The sequence below is a fragment of the Armigeres subalbatus genome, chromosome 3 (assembly GCF_024139115.2).
Source record: "Armigeres subalbatus isolate Guangzhou_Male chromosome 3, GZ_Asu_2, whole genome shotgun sequence".
NCBI classification, from domain to species: Eukaryota; Metazoa; Arthropoda; class Insecta; order Diptera; family Culicidae; genus Armigeres; species Armigeres subalbatus.
The window spans coordinates 213,074,398-213,090,819 of record NC_085141.1 but is presented as its reverse complement, the minus strand read 5'-3'; the positions used below and the strand labels follow the sequence as shown (position 1 = coordinate 213,090,819).

Below are 16,422 nucleotides of genomic sequence, written 5' to 3'. Positions count from 1 at the left end.
GTTTTCTGCTGACTCCAATGAAAGTGACACTACAGACTCTTCTACCGCGTAATGAGTTTTGAGTAGGTCATGTAGGTCTTCATTTGTGACATCCCGGTGAAGGTTCATATATCCCGTAGACTCTGTTGTTCTTGATGTTTGCTTCGGTCCGTATACCGTCCAACCAAGTTGACATCGCACCGCTATAGGTTCCACCACAGTCCCAATCTTTGCTTCAAGCGGAGCGAATGAATGCAAATTATTCAGACCGATGAGCATTTCCGGCCGGCCATTGTATGAAGAAATTGGCAAATCCCTTAGATGAGCATATTCGCAACTTAACTCTTTTGCGTCTAGCGACTGTGATGGTAGCATTAGCTTATTTACGGTGTTTACCGTCGTCAATAGCAGCTTTTCTTTCGCTCCCAGCGCCGACACCCATACGTTCGTCCGCATTGAAGCTTTCTCAACTCGCTCTATTTCTGCTGTCCACTGGATGGTAAGCTTTTCTTGAACACCGACTACTCCTAATCGATCCGCTATCCTTCGCTCTACCAATGTTACCGACGCGCCTTCGTCCAGAAAAGCGAGCACGGTGATTGACTTCTGTCCGCTGTGGAGTCGTACCGGAATCATCCGAAACATAGTCATATTATTTGTTCTAATGTGTGCGCTGGTTCCAATTACGCCGTCAACTGGGTGCAGAAGAGGATTGTGTGCTTGTCGGCAATCCCCGACATTGCAACGCAGCTTGAACTTACACAATGCTTGTCCATGTTCATTCAAACACACCGACATAATTTCCACTGGTTTACAACTTGCATTCGCTCCGCGTAATCCAGGCTTTTAAAATCTTGGCAATAACGTAATCGATGATCTGTTCTATTACATACTCTGCACGGTTTCAGACCTTTACGTTCTTCCCTCACCAACTCGGGACTATTTACTCGCTGTTCCCCTTCATCATGATTGAAAAGTGCGCCCTTCGATCCGTTACCCATTCCAGAACGTCCTCCACTAATTGGCTTACTTGATGATTTGCATTCTAGGCTCACGTTGGCTTCACACACCTCCGCAACTATTTCGGACAGGAAATCGGTGAAAGTTCGCAGTGTTACCCTCTTCTTTCCTCTTTTGAAACGAACCCATCCAAGCTTTTCATTGTCTGGAAGCTTGGATACTAGGTCTTGCACAAGCAGAGGGTTGACTAAATGCTGTTTCAATTCCGCCGCCTCTAGATGCTCACACAATTGTTCTACCGCAGTCCCGAATGGAATGAAGCTAGCAAGTTTGCCAGTTTTGGGAGATTCTAGCCGACGAACTTTATCCAAGTGGCTTTGTAACAGTTGTTCTGGACGACCATACAGCTGGCGCAGCTTTGCAATTACTTTCGGAACTGATTTCGGAAGAAGCAGTTGTCCACGCACCATTTCTAAAGCTGGACCTTTCAGGCATTCGTGAAGCCGTACCAAATTTTCCACATCGCTATAACCACAAGCTTCATTTGATGCTTGGTACGTTCCATAGAACAGCGGCCATTCCTCTGGTTTTCCAGAAAATGTAGGCAATTTTCTACTGATACCACTTCTGGCGGCCATTTGAAATTTAGTTGGCATGCAACGGTTTTTCCCCAACCCGTATTGGCTGGATTTTCTCTTGCTGATTTTGGTGAGCTTTCTTTCCGTCTCTTCTATTGAACCGTCGGATTCCTCGCTGTATGTAGTGGGGTCCTCTTCAGCGGTTTCGTCTGCGTCGGTTTCATCATCAGAATCGGATACATCTTGTGATGGAACGATTGGAGTGCTTTTCCGCTTAATTGTTGCCTGTTCCGCTACCTTTCCCACCTCCGGATTACGCAACGGCGTCCGTACACCAGAAACGCCTTCGCCAGCATCGACGTCTTTCTTCAACTTATTCTGCTCTGTAGGGTATTTTAAGCCACGCATCTGTTCATCTAAAATCCTTAAATTCTCCTCGAAAGACTGTTTGTTTGCTCTCACACGATCCACTTGCGCTTTCCTTTCAGGATCTCTTCCTGCAGCAACTTCTCCTGCTCTTCTTCTTCTTCGTACATCTTCTTCTCTAACATCAAGCGTTTTCTTTCGATTGCCCGCTTGATTTCCCTTTCCTTCTTCTTCAAGGTCATTTCCGCCTCCAGCTCTTGCTCCATCAGCTTTTGATTCTCCTCCATGGTTTTGAGCTTTTGCTCTAGAGTGAGTACGGCATCAGATTTGACGCTGGAGCGGTCCGAGTCATCTCCGCTCTTCTTGGTGCGATTCTTCTTTTTCGCATGGCTTGCTGGCATTTAATTTCTGCGCAAAACCAGTTTTTTTCGATCTCTTTCTCGTCCGATATGCCGACACAACGAGTGTGAAACCACTGTTTGCATCCGTCACAGCTGATCATCTGCTCATTTTCAGTTGACACTTCATCACACGCCGCACAGGGGGTTTCTGTAAGGTCCAGGATTTGTGCAGTAGAATCGGTCATGGTACTGTTGAGGATATCCGATTCTCGTACAATTCTTTTTGAGGTTGTTCGGAGGTGTACCAGTTTTTTGCAGCAGCACTGTTTCGTGGCAGCTCAAACTAAAATTTTATTAGATTTATTACGTTTGAATACATTGTTTTTGTTGGTTTTACTCACAAGAATTGGTCTTGTTCCCTTCCAGCTATAACCGATCACTAATTTGTATTCTCCGGTGCTTCTCACCTTCTCAAGAGTTTCTAATTCCGTCTACACAAGCTGTAACTACTAATTATTTAAATGGCTCATAAACCTTTAAATCTTGCTAAATACTCACAACTTCACTCAGATTATAATTTCAACCTCAACCACTTTTCAGGTATTCGCCACCAGCAGCAACACCGATTCGCAAATCTTCAAATTACAAATATAAACAAACTCGTTAGTTAACTGAATTTCTTATCTTTACCTTCAATTCATTTACAGCAATTCCGAAAATTTCTTTATCTCCTTTGCAGGCACCGAACTTGATTTCAACTAATTAGAAATAATTTTATAATTTCCACTCAAATAAACTTGCTCTTTGCTAAATTTAGAATGGCCGTTTTCGCAACTTTTCTTTATCCCTCTTCACAGTTTGTTTTGGTTTTCATTCAGTATCAACATCTATCTTACTATCTAGGGAGTCACATTAAACAATACCAATAGTAAATACCAAATAGGTATGATCAACTCTTCATCTGCTTCATGCCAGTGTTGGTCGGCACACTGGGTGAACCGCGGTGTCAACACATATATCGGAAAACAATTCTCGGATAATTCGAGTATAAAAATCGAAAGGGAGGGACAAAATTTTTGTATCGTCCTAAATAAATCAACGAGCTTGTTGCTTTAAGTGAATGAATTAAATTATATTTTTCACATTGTTTTAGAAATTAAGGTCACAGATTTTACGTTCTTAACGTTTTTACTGATTTTGAAGGTTGCTATAAAATGATCATCTCTTTAAGACAGGGCACAGACTGGTGTGCGCCAATTACCGAAGAATAACCCTCCTTAATTCGGCGTACAAAATTATGTCCAGAATTCTGTTCAACAGATTGAGACCGCTTGAAAAGTCCATCGTTGGCGAATACTAGACAGGGTTTCATGAGAGCCGAACAACGACGGCTTGCTGGTAATACTTGCTGGAAACAGAAGTATATTACGCACTTATAGGATATTTTTTCCAATAACATGCTCGTATATTAATAATGGCATTCGCAAAAGAACAATTTCGGCATCATTTGTGTCCTTTTTGCTTTTTGATGCTGTTAGCTAAAAAAAATCCCAAATCCCAATTAGCATCGCACCTAGTTCGCACTTAAATTGAAAGCTACTCAGGAAGAAATTTGCTTTCAAATTTTAAAGACATTGCTTCTTCTCAAGTCAATAGTTTGAAGATTTTAAAAACTATCGAAGTTTTCGAAACTACAGGAAATTTAGCTGCAATAAGAAATAAAATGGGAACAAAGTACACATAATGTTAAATAATTAGTTGAGGAGCTTCAATCTACAGGGCACATAATTAAGCAAGCGCGCTCAACGTCCCGCATGTAGTCATGCAAAGCAAACAGAAAGACACTCACGCTCTAGGGGCAAATAGTTGTCATGATTCGTTCGTAGGTAGAACGGCTAGAGTAACTCATTTCTCAGAGCAAGACTCAGTCTTGCAATATTTTGTTATGTGCGAGTGTCCAAGTGTCCACACTCAATCGTGAAAGATGGGAACTCAATGTTGTTCGTAAATTGTACAGATCGCGATTAATCCGACTCTCGTTGCTCCTAGCGTCCGAGTGTACCTCTGCATCTCCACGTTTGTCTTGGGATAGGCCATGGTGTTAGTTACAAAGGATAATTTATCTGGATTCACTTCGGTAAGCGATGTGATCTAAGGGATGGGATATCTTTAGGTGAATTTAAAATATTCTACTCACTTTCCTTTCTATGGATCCGACGTGCCAACTTCAATTCTCGCCTCAAATACATTCAAACCAGAGGGGCGACAACGGATTTTTTTCATATGGGGTTTGGCAAGTATGACAGAACCCTCTTATTTGGCGCATAAATTTATACTCCAAGGTCAAAAAGCTCATATACTATCATAAACTGTCGTGGTATTTGTGAAAATTTGTATTGTTTACCATTTCACAAGAAAAAGTGGTGTCGAAAGCACATATTAAATTAAAGATGGCAACGAACAAAAATACACCAAATCCGTAAAAATGTAGTGTTTTCACTTTATTCCTTACGCGAAATATGCAGATAAATAATTATGTTAGTAGAAGAAACTCTGTGCTGAGCAGAAATAGTTGTTTCTTGCATTATCCAAACTTTGCGCGTTTCAGAAGCATCTCACTCACTGCAGTGTTTATTTTTCATAGATACAAAAATTTTTCATACGGCGTAGTGTTAGTGCCGTCGGCATTCGCTTGATTGGGGGCAACAAACATTTGATAGCTTAGCACCCGCCTGATCCAAACGCTCAAAACTTAATTTGTTTACCGGTCGCACGAAGTAGAACAAATTATTACAAATGACCGCGCGATCGTTTTGCGTACTTTTAGAAAACACGCACAAACAATTTTTATTATTTATTCAAACTAAGGCCGAAGTGGCCTGTGCGGTATATAAGAGTCTTCTCCATTCGGCTCGGTCCATGGGTACACGTCGCCAACCATGCAGTCTACGAAGGGTCCGCAAGTCATTTTCCACCTGATCGATCCACCTTGCCCGCTGCGCACCTCACCTTCTTGTACCCGTCGGATCGTTGTCGAGAACCATTTTCACCGGGTTACTGTCTAACATTCTGGCTACGTGCCCGGGCCACCGCAGTCGTCCGATTTACGCGGTGCGAACGATGGATGGTTCTCCCAGCAACTCGTGCAAATCGTGGTTCATTCGCCTCCTCCACTTACCGTCCGCTATCTGCACCCCACCATAGATGGTACGCAGCACTTTCCTTTCGAAAACTTCAAGTGCGCGTTGGTCCTCCACGAGCATCGTCCAGGTCTCGTATCCGTAGAGGACTATCGGTCTAATGAGCGTTTTGTAGATTGTCAGTTTGGTACGGCGGCGAACTCTATTCGATCGGAGCTTCTTGCGGAGTCCAAAGTACGTACGATTTTCATCCACTATGCGTCTCCGAATTTCTCTCATTTCATTTTCGGGGGTCACCAGAGAGCCCAAGTACACAAATTCTTCTACCTCCTCGATTTCGTCACCACCGATGCAAACTCGAGGTGGGTGGCTCACATTGTCTTCTCTTGAACCCCTTTCTATCTTGTACTTCGTCTTCCACGTGTTGATGACTAGTCCGATCCGCTTAGCTTCTCTCTTCAGTCTGATTTAGGCTTCCTCCATCTTCTTAAAGTTACGTGCTATAATGTCTATGTCGTCGGCGAAGCCAAATAACTGGACGCACTTAATGAAAATTGTACCACTCGTGTTAATCCCTGCTCTTCGTATTACCCCTTCCAAAGAGATGTTGAATAGCAGACACGGAAGACCATCACCTTGCCGTGACCCTCTGCTCGTTTCAAAGGGACTCGAGAATGCCCCTGAAACTCGAACTACGCACATCACCCGATCCATCGTCGCTTTGATCAACCGTGTCGGTTTATCCGGAAATCCGTTAAGAAAATTATTTTGAGCTTTTTAGTGGAATGTTTTCACCTGTCATAAGACGAGTTTAAACAATCCCATTGAATTCCACCACTAAATTGTATCCTGACAGATACGTATTTCGACCTCAACAGTAAGGCCGTCTTCAGTGTCTTGTACTTGTCGAGTCGAGTCAAGTACAAGACACTGAAGACGGCCTTACTGTTGAGGTCGAAATACGTATCTGTCAGGATACAATTTAGTGGTGGAATTCAATGGGATTGTTTAAACTCGTCTTATGACAGGCGGAAATCCGTGTTCGTGCATTACCTGCCATTGCTAATCCCGATCGATTGTATCATATGCGGCTTTGAAGTCGATGAATAGATGATGTGTGGGAACGTTGTATTCGCGGCATTTCTGCAGTTCTTGGCGAATGGCGAACACCTGGTCTGTGGTGGAGCGTTCGCCCATAAAACTCGCCTGGTAGGGTAAATGATGTATCTTGGACAAACGCAGGACATTCATTAGAAAATATATCGAGATTGAATAGTATTAAACAATTGAAAACCACCACCATATACATAACCTATGATTAGTCTTGTGTCTCCATTGCCCAATTTTTGAGTGAATTACGTTTACTAGGTGTAAACTGTGATATACTGCGAACTGAAATATTTTCTTTTTGGACATCAAATATATAATTTCGACATGGAAAATGCATATATTTTGGACAGAGTCATTTTCTCCTAATTTAAAAATGGCCACCTACAGATCTCAATGGTATTCTTAACAGGCGAACAAAATAAACAAGCGTTTAGACTCAGCGAAGAACTCAATAATACTGAATTTATTCATGAAAACTAATAACAAATACAGTCATAAAATAATGGTCACATTTGAGTAAATCAATTGGCACAATGGTTACACTGTTAATATCTCCCTTCAATTGATGATTCCTAATTGTTCTCTTAGTTTACGGAATCGTGGCGATGGTAATCCTTTTGTCAGAATATCTGCCACTTGTTCTTCGGTAGGCAGATACACCAATCGTATATGTCCCTTCTCCACAAAAAAATGTTGAATTTCGATATGCTTCATACGTTTGTGTTTACGAGGATCCTTTGTAACAGCGATGCACGGTTGATTGTATATAAATCTGATAAATCGGGCCTGGATGTCACCATCAAGTACATCAGACAGCCGACTAGCTCTCTGTACGGCTTGTCTGTTACCTCTTTTTTATCTCGTCCTTTCTCTAGCTTTAGTCGTGGTTCCATTGGAGTAGCGGTGGGCTTACAATCGCTCATTCCAAATCTTTCGAGCACACTTTGAACGTATGCTTGTTGATCGATCGTCATAATTCTCTCTTCACGATTACGCCGAATATTTAATCCCAGAAAACAGATCACTTCCTGTAGGTCTTTCATCTCGAACTCTGTAGACAGTCGTTTTTTTAGCATACAAATAGCCTTCTCCGAACTACTGGTGATCAAAATATCATCAACGTAGATGACCAGATACATCACCACTCCATTTTGTCGTCGATAATACAAACAAAAATCATGTTCACTTCTGCAGAAACCAAGCCCGCTGATGAAATCATGGAACCGCTGATTCCAGCTTCGAGATGCTTGTTTAAGGCCATAAATGGCCTTATTCAGCTTACATACAAGACCATTACCTCTCTCAAAGCCAGCTGGTTCACGCATATAGATGTCCTCATTCAAAAAACCATTCAAAAATGCGCATGTGACATCCATCTGATGAACATTCCAGTCCTCTGAATTCGCAAGTGCCAATATAATCCGTAAGGTCGACATTTTAGCAACTGGTGAATAAGTCTCTGAGAAATCAAAACCAGGGCGCTGGGAAAAACCGCGAGCCACCAGTCTGGCTTTGTACCTCTCGACAGTATTGTCGCTGTTTCTTTTCACTTTAAAAACCCACTTATTGTCAATAAGCTTCCGACCAGCAGGTCGCTTCACTAAACACCAAGTATTGTTTTTCTCGAGTGATAGTAATTCTTCTTCAATTGCACTTTTCCACGACGGCCAATCGCTCCTCTTCTTAAGAGCTTCGATGTCCGATGTTATATGTTCCAAATAATCTTCGGCGCACAAGGCAAACGCTATTATTATTTTATTTATTCAGACTAAGGCCGAAGTGGCCTGTGCGGTATATAAGAGTCTTCTCCATTCGGCTCGGTCCATGGCTACACGTCGCCAACCACGCAGTCTACGGAGGGTCCGCAAGTCATCTTCCACCTGATCGATCCACCTTGCCCGCTGCGCACCTCGCCTTCTTGTGCCCGTCGGATCGTTGTCGAGAACCATTTTCACCGGGTTACTGTCCGACATTCTGGCTACGTGCCCGGCCCATCGCAGTCGTCCGATTTTCGCGGTGTGAACGATGGATGGTTCTCCCAACAGCTGATGCAATTCGTGGTTCATTCGCCTCCTCCACGTACCGTCCGCCATCTGCACCCCACCATAGATGGTACGCAGCACTTTCCTTTCGAAAACTCCAAGTGCGCGTTGGTCCTCCACGAGCATCGTCCAGGTCTCGTGTCCGTAAAGGACTACCGGTCTAATTAGCGTTTTGTAGATTGTCAGTTTGGTACGGCGGCGAACTCTATTCGATCGGAGCGTCTTGCGGAGTCCAAAGTACGTACGATTTCCAGCCACTATGCGTCTCCGAATTTCTCTGCTGGTGTCATTTTCGGCAGTCACCAGTGAGCCCAAGTACACAAATTCTTCTACCACCTCGATTTCGTCACCACCGATGCAAACTCGCGGTGGGTGGCTCACATTGTCTTCTCTTGAACCTCTGCCTATCATGTACTTCGTCTTCGACGTGTTGATGACTAGTCCGATCCGCTTAGCTTCCCTCTTCAGTCTGATGTAGGCTTCCTCCATCTTCTCAAAGTTACGTGCCATAATATCTATGTCGTCGGCGAAACCAAATAGCTGGACGGACTTATTGAAAATTGTACCACTCGTGTTAATCCCTGCTCTTCGTATTACCCCTTCCAAAGCGATGTTGAATAGCAAACACGAAAGACCATCACCTTGCCGTAACCCTCTGCGGGTTTCGAAGGGACTCGAGAATGCCCCTGAAACTCGAGCTACGCACATCACCCGATCCATCGTCGCTTTGATCAACCGTGTCAGTTTATCCGGAAATCCGTGTTCGTGCATTAGCTGCCATAGCTGGCCCCGATCGATTGTATCATATGTGGCTTTGAAGTCGATGAATAGATGATGTGTGGGAACGTTGTATTCGCGGCATTTCTGCAGTTCTTGGCGAATGGCGAACACCTGGTCCGTGGTGTAGCGTTCGCTCATAAAACCCGCCTGGTACTGCCCCACGAACTCCCTTGCAATTGGTGCTAGTTGACGGCACAAACAAACACTGATTTATTATTTACCGTTCTGCACAACACAGAAAAAAGGATGATCGCGCGATCGTTCTGCATACTTTACGAAAACACGTACAAATAAGCCTTTACTTATTGCCCGCACTAAGCACAAGAACTAACTCGGATTTCTCAAATGCTCTGCTTCCTACCTGAAACAGTTCGATCTCGCACCATTTAATTTAATCACTAGTAACACTTTGGGTCTCCGATCCATCTATAAAAAGTTCGTTTTTGGAGTGAAAATATGAGCTTTCAGTAGAAATTTGTTGTACCAGAAAGGCAAAAATACAAAAATACCAAAGATTAACACGTAAACATCAACACCTACGCCGGAAAAACGCTGTCTGATGTATAACCTACCTGACAACTGGGAGACGTTCAGCGAAGGCGACGCGTTCAACGAGTCATTTTTATTCACGTTCAGCGCGAATGTGTGGAAATACTCATCTTCCGATTTGAAAACTCGTCCCGTTAATCGCAAATTGATGGTCGCACGTCCCATCTTATGCCTCGTTTCAGGACTTTTTGTCCAAAGATGTTTGATACGAAAATCTGAAAAAAGAAAATCATGTAGGACTTAATGTACTTAATTCAGTATCGTATTCAGGGTTTGCAGAAATCGCTCTCAATAGATAACGAACAACGATAGAAGAGAGGCAAAAACTGGTCCGAATCATAACAAGCCATGTTAACAGATTTATCAAACTTGTATTATACAAGTGCGAAAAAAAGAATCGGATAGGCAGCCCCTACAGAAAAATGGTGATTCTCGCTTTGTTTTTGCTCATTTCGTGTTGGTGCACAGCTGTGAAGAAAAAGTTGAAATGCATCATCAGAGCCACTGTTCCCCGCATTTGGAGCTTTCTAAAAGAAATTTATCATGGGGTATAGCCTGCCGAATCAGTTCTCTATCATGACAGCTTGCGAAAAAAGTCTCTCGCGGTATGCTACATATCGTATATGTATACAGAGATGATAAATGAGAGACTTGTTCTTTCTCTTTAGGATTCAATCCCTGGTATTACATGCTTGTCGAATGGGTGTTTATGTTAGGTTTGAATTTTAATTCGAAGCATTTGAACTGTTTCCTATAATAGGGGTTCTTTATTTACTCATTCAAAAAAAAAAAAAAAAATACGCCGGAAAGAATTAAAAATTGGCTTTAGTAATTATGTGATAGGCCTTGGTGAGAACAAAAAGATAGTTGGAGTTATTGTGAAATAGATTCTGTCATAGATTGTTAACGATATGACAATGATTTATTGTTGAAATGATATTTAATATTAAATTTTATTTATCATTTATCATTCTTAAGTCAAAAAACATAAAAAATAATCAATGTTGAAGCCATAATCTTCTATCTTCTATCTTCTTCTTCTTCTATATACATAAAAATGAATTTCTGTCTGTCTGAACCTTATAGACTCTGAAACTACTGAACCGATTGGCGTGAAAATGTGTATGCAGAGGTTTTTGGGGCCGGGGAAGGTTCTTAAGATGGTTCGAGACCCCTCCCTTCTTTGGAAAGGCGGGCTCCCATACAAATGAAACACAAATCGAGAATTAGTCAAGCAAATGGGACCAAATCTGGCATGTTAAGGTTTTTGAAGAGAAGATATGTTTCTGTGGTGGTTTGAGACCCCCCCCCCCCCCACCCCTTCTGGAAAGTACTGCAGAAAATTCTGCATAACTGAAGAACTAATCAGAGCATAAATCAATTTTAGGTGAAACGAAGTTCGTCGGGTCTGCTAGTACATATAATAATAAATACTTACCTTTCTTGGACTCTTCATCCTCAAGGAAAATCAATCCTGCCCATCGAATGAAGTAATCTATGTGTCGATCGCTGAGATGGCTCAACGAGTCATCGGCAATGAGCTTGATGGAATGACCATCGGGCAGCTCTTCTTTCTCGTATCTTAAATAGGCTGTACAAATGACGCTGTACGGACAACGGGAACATACATGCCGATTGTTCAACGGTTCCGGAAGTTGCAGGATATCTTTCGCCAAATCAAACTGCGGGCTGTCGGTGTTGGTTAAACCTCGCGAAAGGTAGTAGGCCACTTCATTCCGCAGCATAATCAAGTCACGTTTCATGTTCCGATTGCCTACCACCGATGAGCACTTCCCTTCTCGGAGGTAAAGCAAGATACCTTTATCCACGCGATGCCCAACGATGTTCATCATCATTTCATACAATACGACTTGGCCCTTGTGCTCTGCGGAAAAGCTGGCTCGTCCCGTTTTCAATTCCAATGGCATTAACTGCACTTGTTGGTCACCACTGCATTTCGCTTCTACTGTCACGTCGATTTTCCCCTTTAATCCCAGCTGGTGGCACCAAATATTTTCCTCGATGTCTTTGATGGCAACTATTTCAATGTCTGATTTCGGTTTCGTTGATTTGTGCTGAAAAATACAATGTGTTCATGAATTCGGTGGCAATTCACAAACACAATCGAATGTCTCCTATCGTTCAAATAAAAAAAAATGAAGAGCCAACTCCCTTGTATTCGTGCCAATTATTTCATGCAACGATAGCCCTGGTTTCCGATCGTTTGGTTGTTTTTATTTCATTTGGTTTCCTGGCAAATCTAAAGGTGAGTAAGCCGAAGCCCTCAGAAAGGAATAGGGGCGGGGCTAGCAAAGCTTAAATAACAGGACCTCACACTTTTTAGACATCCAGGTCGTTATGCCAAAGGGTGTTTATGTCATATGGGCTTCACTCGCGTAGGTGTTGTCTATGACACAGGTTGTAGACATCTAAGTTCAATCCCAACAAGCACCGGTATTACCTCTTTTAACAAAGATTGCTCAATTCGCTGATTAGTCTTTTTTCATTTTTCTATCACTGCTTCTTACATAATAATATTGAAACAAGAAATCAAATCAATCTTAAGCCTCTGTGAAGCAGGAGATCTGGCATTCATTCTACTTACCTCGTAGCTCACATGGACATGATTTTTGATGAAGTCATGAATCCTTGAATAGAACTGTTCAACTTCTTTCGCTGCCTCTACTCGGCTCATTTTGCAAGCATACAGCATTCGAGCCATGTCTTTGGAATTTAGAAATTCGCGCCCGACAGCAACGATATCAGCCATGTCATTCAACTTGTTCCTTAGGCATTTCTGTAGCAGCTCATGTACGATTGTGCCGACTGTCATCTGTTTTGAAAAACTCAATGCTTAGAGATTTTATTCATAACTCAAAGTGTGCCACATTGTGATACTTACAATTTGGCTATCCGCATCTACACCGCGGAAACGTTCTTGCAGAACACCACGACGTTGACAATATAATGCTCCGACAACGGATGTGCCCGATACCAGATAGTCCGGATCTGTTACGATCATTCCATCCTGTGCATTGATACGATAGAGATTGCTGGTTTTATCGAAAAAAGCTTTCAGTGAAATGGTGCAACCTATGGTCAGCTGTACCGACATCCAAGGCGGCTCTAGGATACATTTGGCCTTAGCGTTGGTGGCTTTGTCTTCCACAACTAGCGTCACTGTACCAATTTCTTTCCACAGCGACACGATTTTGCATCTTTTCCAGTTTGTCAGATCAAGGGTAAATTCCTGTATGCAAAGAAATGCAGAAATGCAACATTCGTTGCCATCATTATTCATTATTTATAGAGTATGCAGACTATAAGCTCATATGATGTATAATCAAGACCTTGATATGAACGATCATATGCATTACTTCCAACGAAAATTAGATGTGTGAACTTTGCCATCAGGTCACTTTATATCACATAAAAGCTTGTAGTCTTTTTTTGTTGGCATTACATCTCCCATTGAGACTTTGCCACCTCGCGTCTTAGTGATCATTAGGCACCTCCATAGTTTTTTTTTTCTAAATTGATTATTTGGCATGCTTAGGCACCATTAAATGGTTCAGGCAGGCTCCTCGGTGGACACAGCCAGGCTTTATTCGATGGTGCAAAAGATCGGGCAACTCGACCGTTGGCATGTATCCATTCTGATGTGTAGATGTTGTACGGTTGTACCTTCCAGCCTTACCAGGAGCTCCTAGACAGTATGATGCTGTTCGTTTGTTTGTTTATTAGAGACACTTCACATCGTAAGGATGCATTCCGGTCAGGGAGTATGTGTCTAAAATTTTGATTTACAACTAATTGAAAAGAAATTCAGAAAATTTTCGTCCTTTCCCTTCAAGAGAGAGGAAACCATCTCATAATCTTTCTTCTCATCAGCTTCGCCTTCTCCTTCTCTCGTCCTAATGAATAAATTGTCAGTCCCTTCTCCTGTGCAAACAAAGAATTCTCGCTTAACTTTTCAAAAGGACCTAAGTAACATTTTTTTCATGATTTAATTTGAATACTGTAATCAATAGATTTCATGTTGTTCTGTTGATTACGCTATTCAAATTAATTCATGAAAAAAATGTTACTTAGGTCCTTTTGAAAAGTTAAGCGAGAATTGTGTAAAGCATGTGGTACTGTAGACCGCTGTGTGTGCGACCTGATTTGTGATATCCGGTCAGCTATATGGGAAGATTCCAACAAAAACCGACGGATAACCATTGGCAGGCACTCTAGCGCAGATACCTGAGGGGATAAACTACCATGGGTCTACATTTCACAAAAAAATGAAGATAGGGCTTCCAATGCAGAAGACCACAAATCAGTTAAGGGATTTATGTTCAAAGTTTTTGGATCAACAGTATCCTGGGCAAGTCGCAAACAAGCTACAGTTTCCATGTCGTCAAGCAAAGCCGAATATGCTGCACTGAGCGCAGCTGTGTCTGAAGCAATATAGTTAGTTGAACTTCTGGAAGACATCAACTGCAAGGCACCGACGGATTCTCTTCTAATATATGAAGATAATAGAGTTTGCATAGGACTGGCCAAGAATGCTGCATCAAAGCGAATCAAACATATCGATATCAAGCATCATTTCATCAAGGACCACGTGGCTGCCGGGAACATCAAACTAGAATCAATTACTTCTACCGAGGAGCAAGCAAACCTATTCATCAAATCATTAGACGTTGAACGGTGTGGGGTTTGAGTAAAATGCCTTCATCGTGTCAATCGGCGAGCAGCAAGCCATGATTTTGGCTCTTCCAGTCAGACCTCCGCGGCGTGCACACGCATCCACGGGGAGTCGCCATCATAACTTCGTTCCGGCTATTTAGGGCCACACATTTTGGCGATCCTGCCAGGAGATTTTTTGAATCCTGTCGCTGATTTCATGAGGTGAGTTGAATTCAAGTGGTTAAATTGTGACGAGTGATATATTTCAGTTTGCAAAACCACAAGGCGCGTCTCGAAGACCGTCGGAAAATGGTTTGTGGTTTGCTAAATCACAAGACGCGTCTCGAAGACCGTCGGAAAATGGTTTGTGGTTTGCTAAATCATAAGACGCGTCTCGAAGACCGTCGGAAAATGGTTTGTGGTTTGCTAAATCACAAGACGCGTCTCGAAGACCGTCCGAAAATGGTTTGTGGTTTGCTAAATCACAAGACGCGTCTCGAAGACCGTCGGAAAATGGTTTGTGGTTTGCTAAACCACAAGACGCGTCTCGAAGACCGTCTTGATTAAATTTCTATTTTCTTAAATACGCAAAGTATGGTGCGTGCGCAGTAGGTACATATCCTCAAAATTAACCAAATTAGCTATCGATTTTATCTTTAGTATCTCAAATTCTTATTTTCAACAATGGCTGGTAGAGTTGAATATAGTAGGTTCGAACCTACCAAGATATCGGTCAAGGACCCACGGCTTTTCTTTCTATGAGAAAAGGTGTGATCGGATACTTTCGTCTTAGTTCCGGCCTAATGGAATCAGTACCACCTGGGTGGGTAGGAAATTTATCAAACGTAATCTTTCAGGTCAGAACTCACCTCAGTATCATGCAATGCAATAAAATCCAGATCGAAATTATCATCCTCATCAAAGAAACAATTCAAGTTTTCACCGAGTTCATCCATTTCGCTGGGTCGCTCCTTTTGATCCCTAGCAGCTACATTTTGCTCCTCCACGCATACTTTTTTCGCAATCGGTTGCGAGTTTGAAATCGCACTCACATTTTCCACATCAGAATCTTCCGATTCCAACTTATCTAAATTACGCTTCACTACTGTTTGCTTATCCATGAGAACAATAATTTCTTACATAAATTGTTTAAAAACATCTAAACGGTGTATTGGAAGAAAAAAATCTGTAGAAATTTAAAAAATAGTATGTTTATTCCGTTTCTTCGATGCAAGCGCGCCAAAAATCGGTTTATTTTGTAAACAGGGAACCTACGGTTTCACCGAAAGTACTAATCAATCCCGCCTGTTTGCACTGTTGCTGCATGTGGAAACATGTTATAAAGTCGAAACTCATAGTAATCGCTTATAGGGTCTGTCTCATTTGGAGAATTAAACTGAAATTAAACTTAAAAGTGACATTTCAATAATTACCGAATAACCCTGCTTGCAGAGCATGATTACTTTTGACAGATATCGAATCATTTTTCATCGATGTCTTATTGGAATCGCTGGGCAGCAAGGGCAGCACCAACCATTCTTATGACCGGATGATTTTTTAATTTTTGAACTGTCACTTTTAAGTTTAATTCTTTAAATGAGACATCCAATCATTCTTGCTCTGTGAGCAGGGTTATTAAATAATCAAATTTTGATAATCATTGAAATGTCACTTTTAAGCAGGGATGCCAGAGAATATTTTCAAATGTCTTCACAGTAGTTTAAATATGTCTTCAAATGTCTTCAATATAAAAATTATGATTATTAACGAGAAATTTCAAAATCCAATAGGTTTGTAAATTCAATCATGTCCTTGTTTTATAGATGGGGAATGATGTTTATTTTTTTTAACATTCAAATATATTATACTGAGTCTGGTTAAAATTCCACCGGACTTTTTAACT

The 16,422-nt window shown here is 41.9% G+C and overlaps 1 protein-coding gene across 1 annotated transcript in view; it reads right to left on the bottom strand.

The window, feature by feature from the left end:
• Positions 1-15,780, bottom strand: part of LOC134219259 (DNA replication ATP-dependent helicase/nuclease DNA2) — a 44,177-nt gene extending 28,397 nt beyond the window's left edge. The window contains exons 1-5 of the mRNA XM_062697970.1: positions 15,389-15,780; positions 12,748-13,095; positions 12,451-12,678; positions 11,284-11,920; positions 9,869-10,060 (exon numbers count right to left, since the gene is read on the bottom strand). Coding sequence (XP_062553954.1) covers positions 9,869-10,060; positions 11,284-11,920; positions 12,451-12,678; positions 12,748-13,095; positions 15,389-15,640 — 1,657 coding nt within the window. The 5' untranslated portion in view covers positions 15,641-15,780. The remainder of the gene's footprint in view (positions 1-9,868; positions 10,061-11,283; positions 11,921-12,450; positions 12,679-12,747; positions 13,096-15,388) is intronic.
• Between the last annotated feature and the right edge of the window lie 642 nt (positions 15,781-16,422).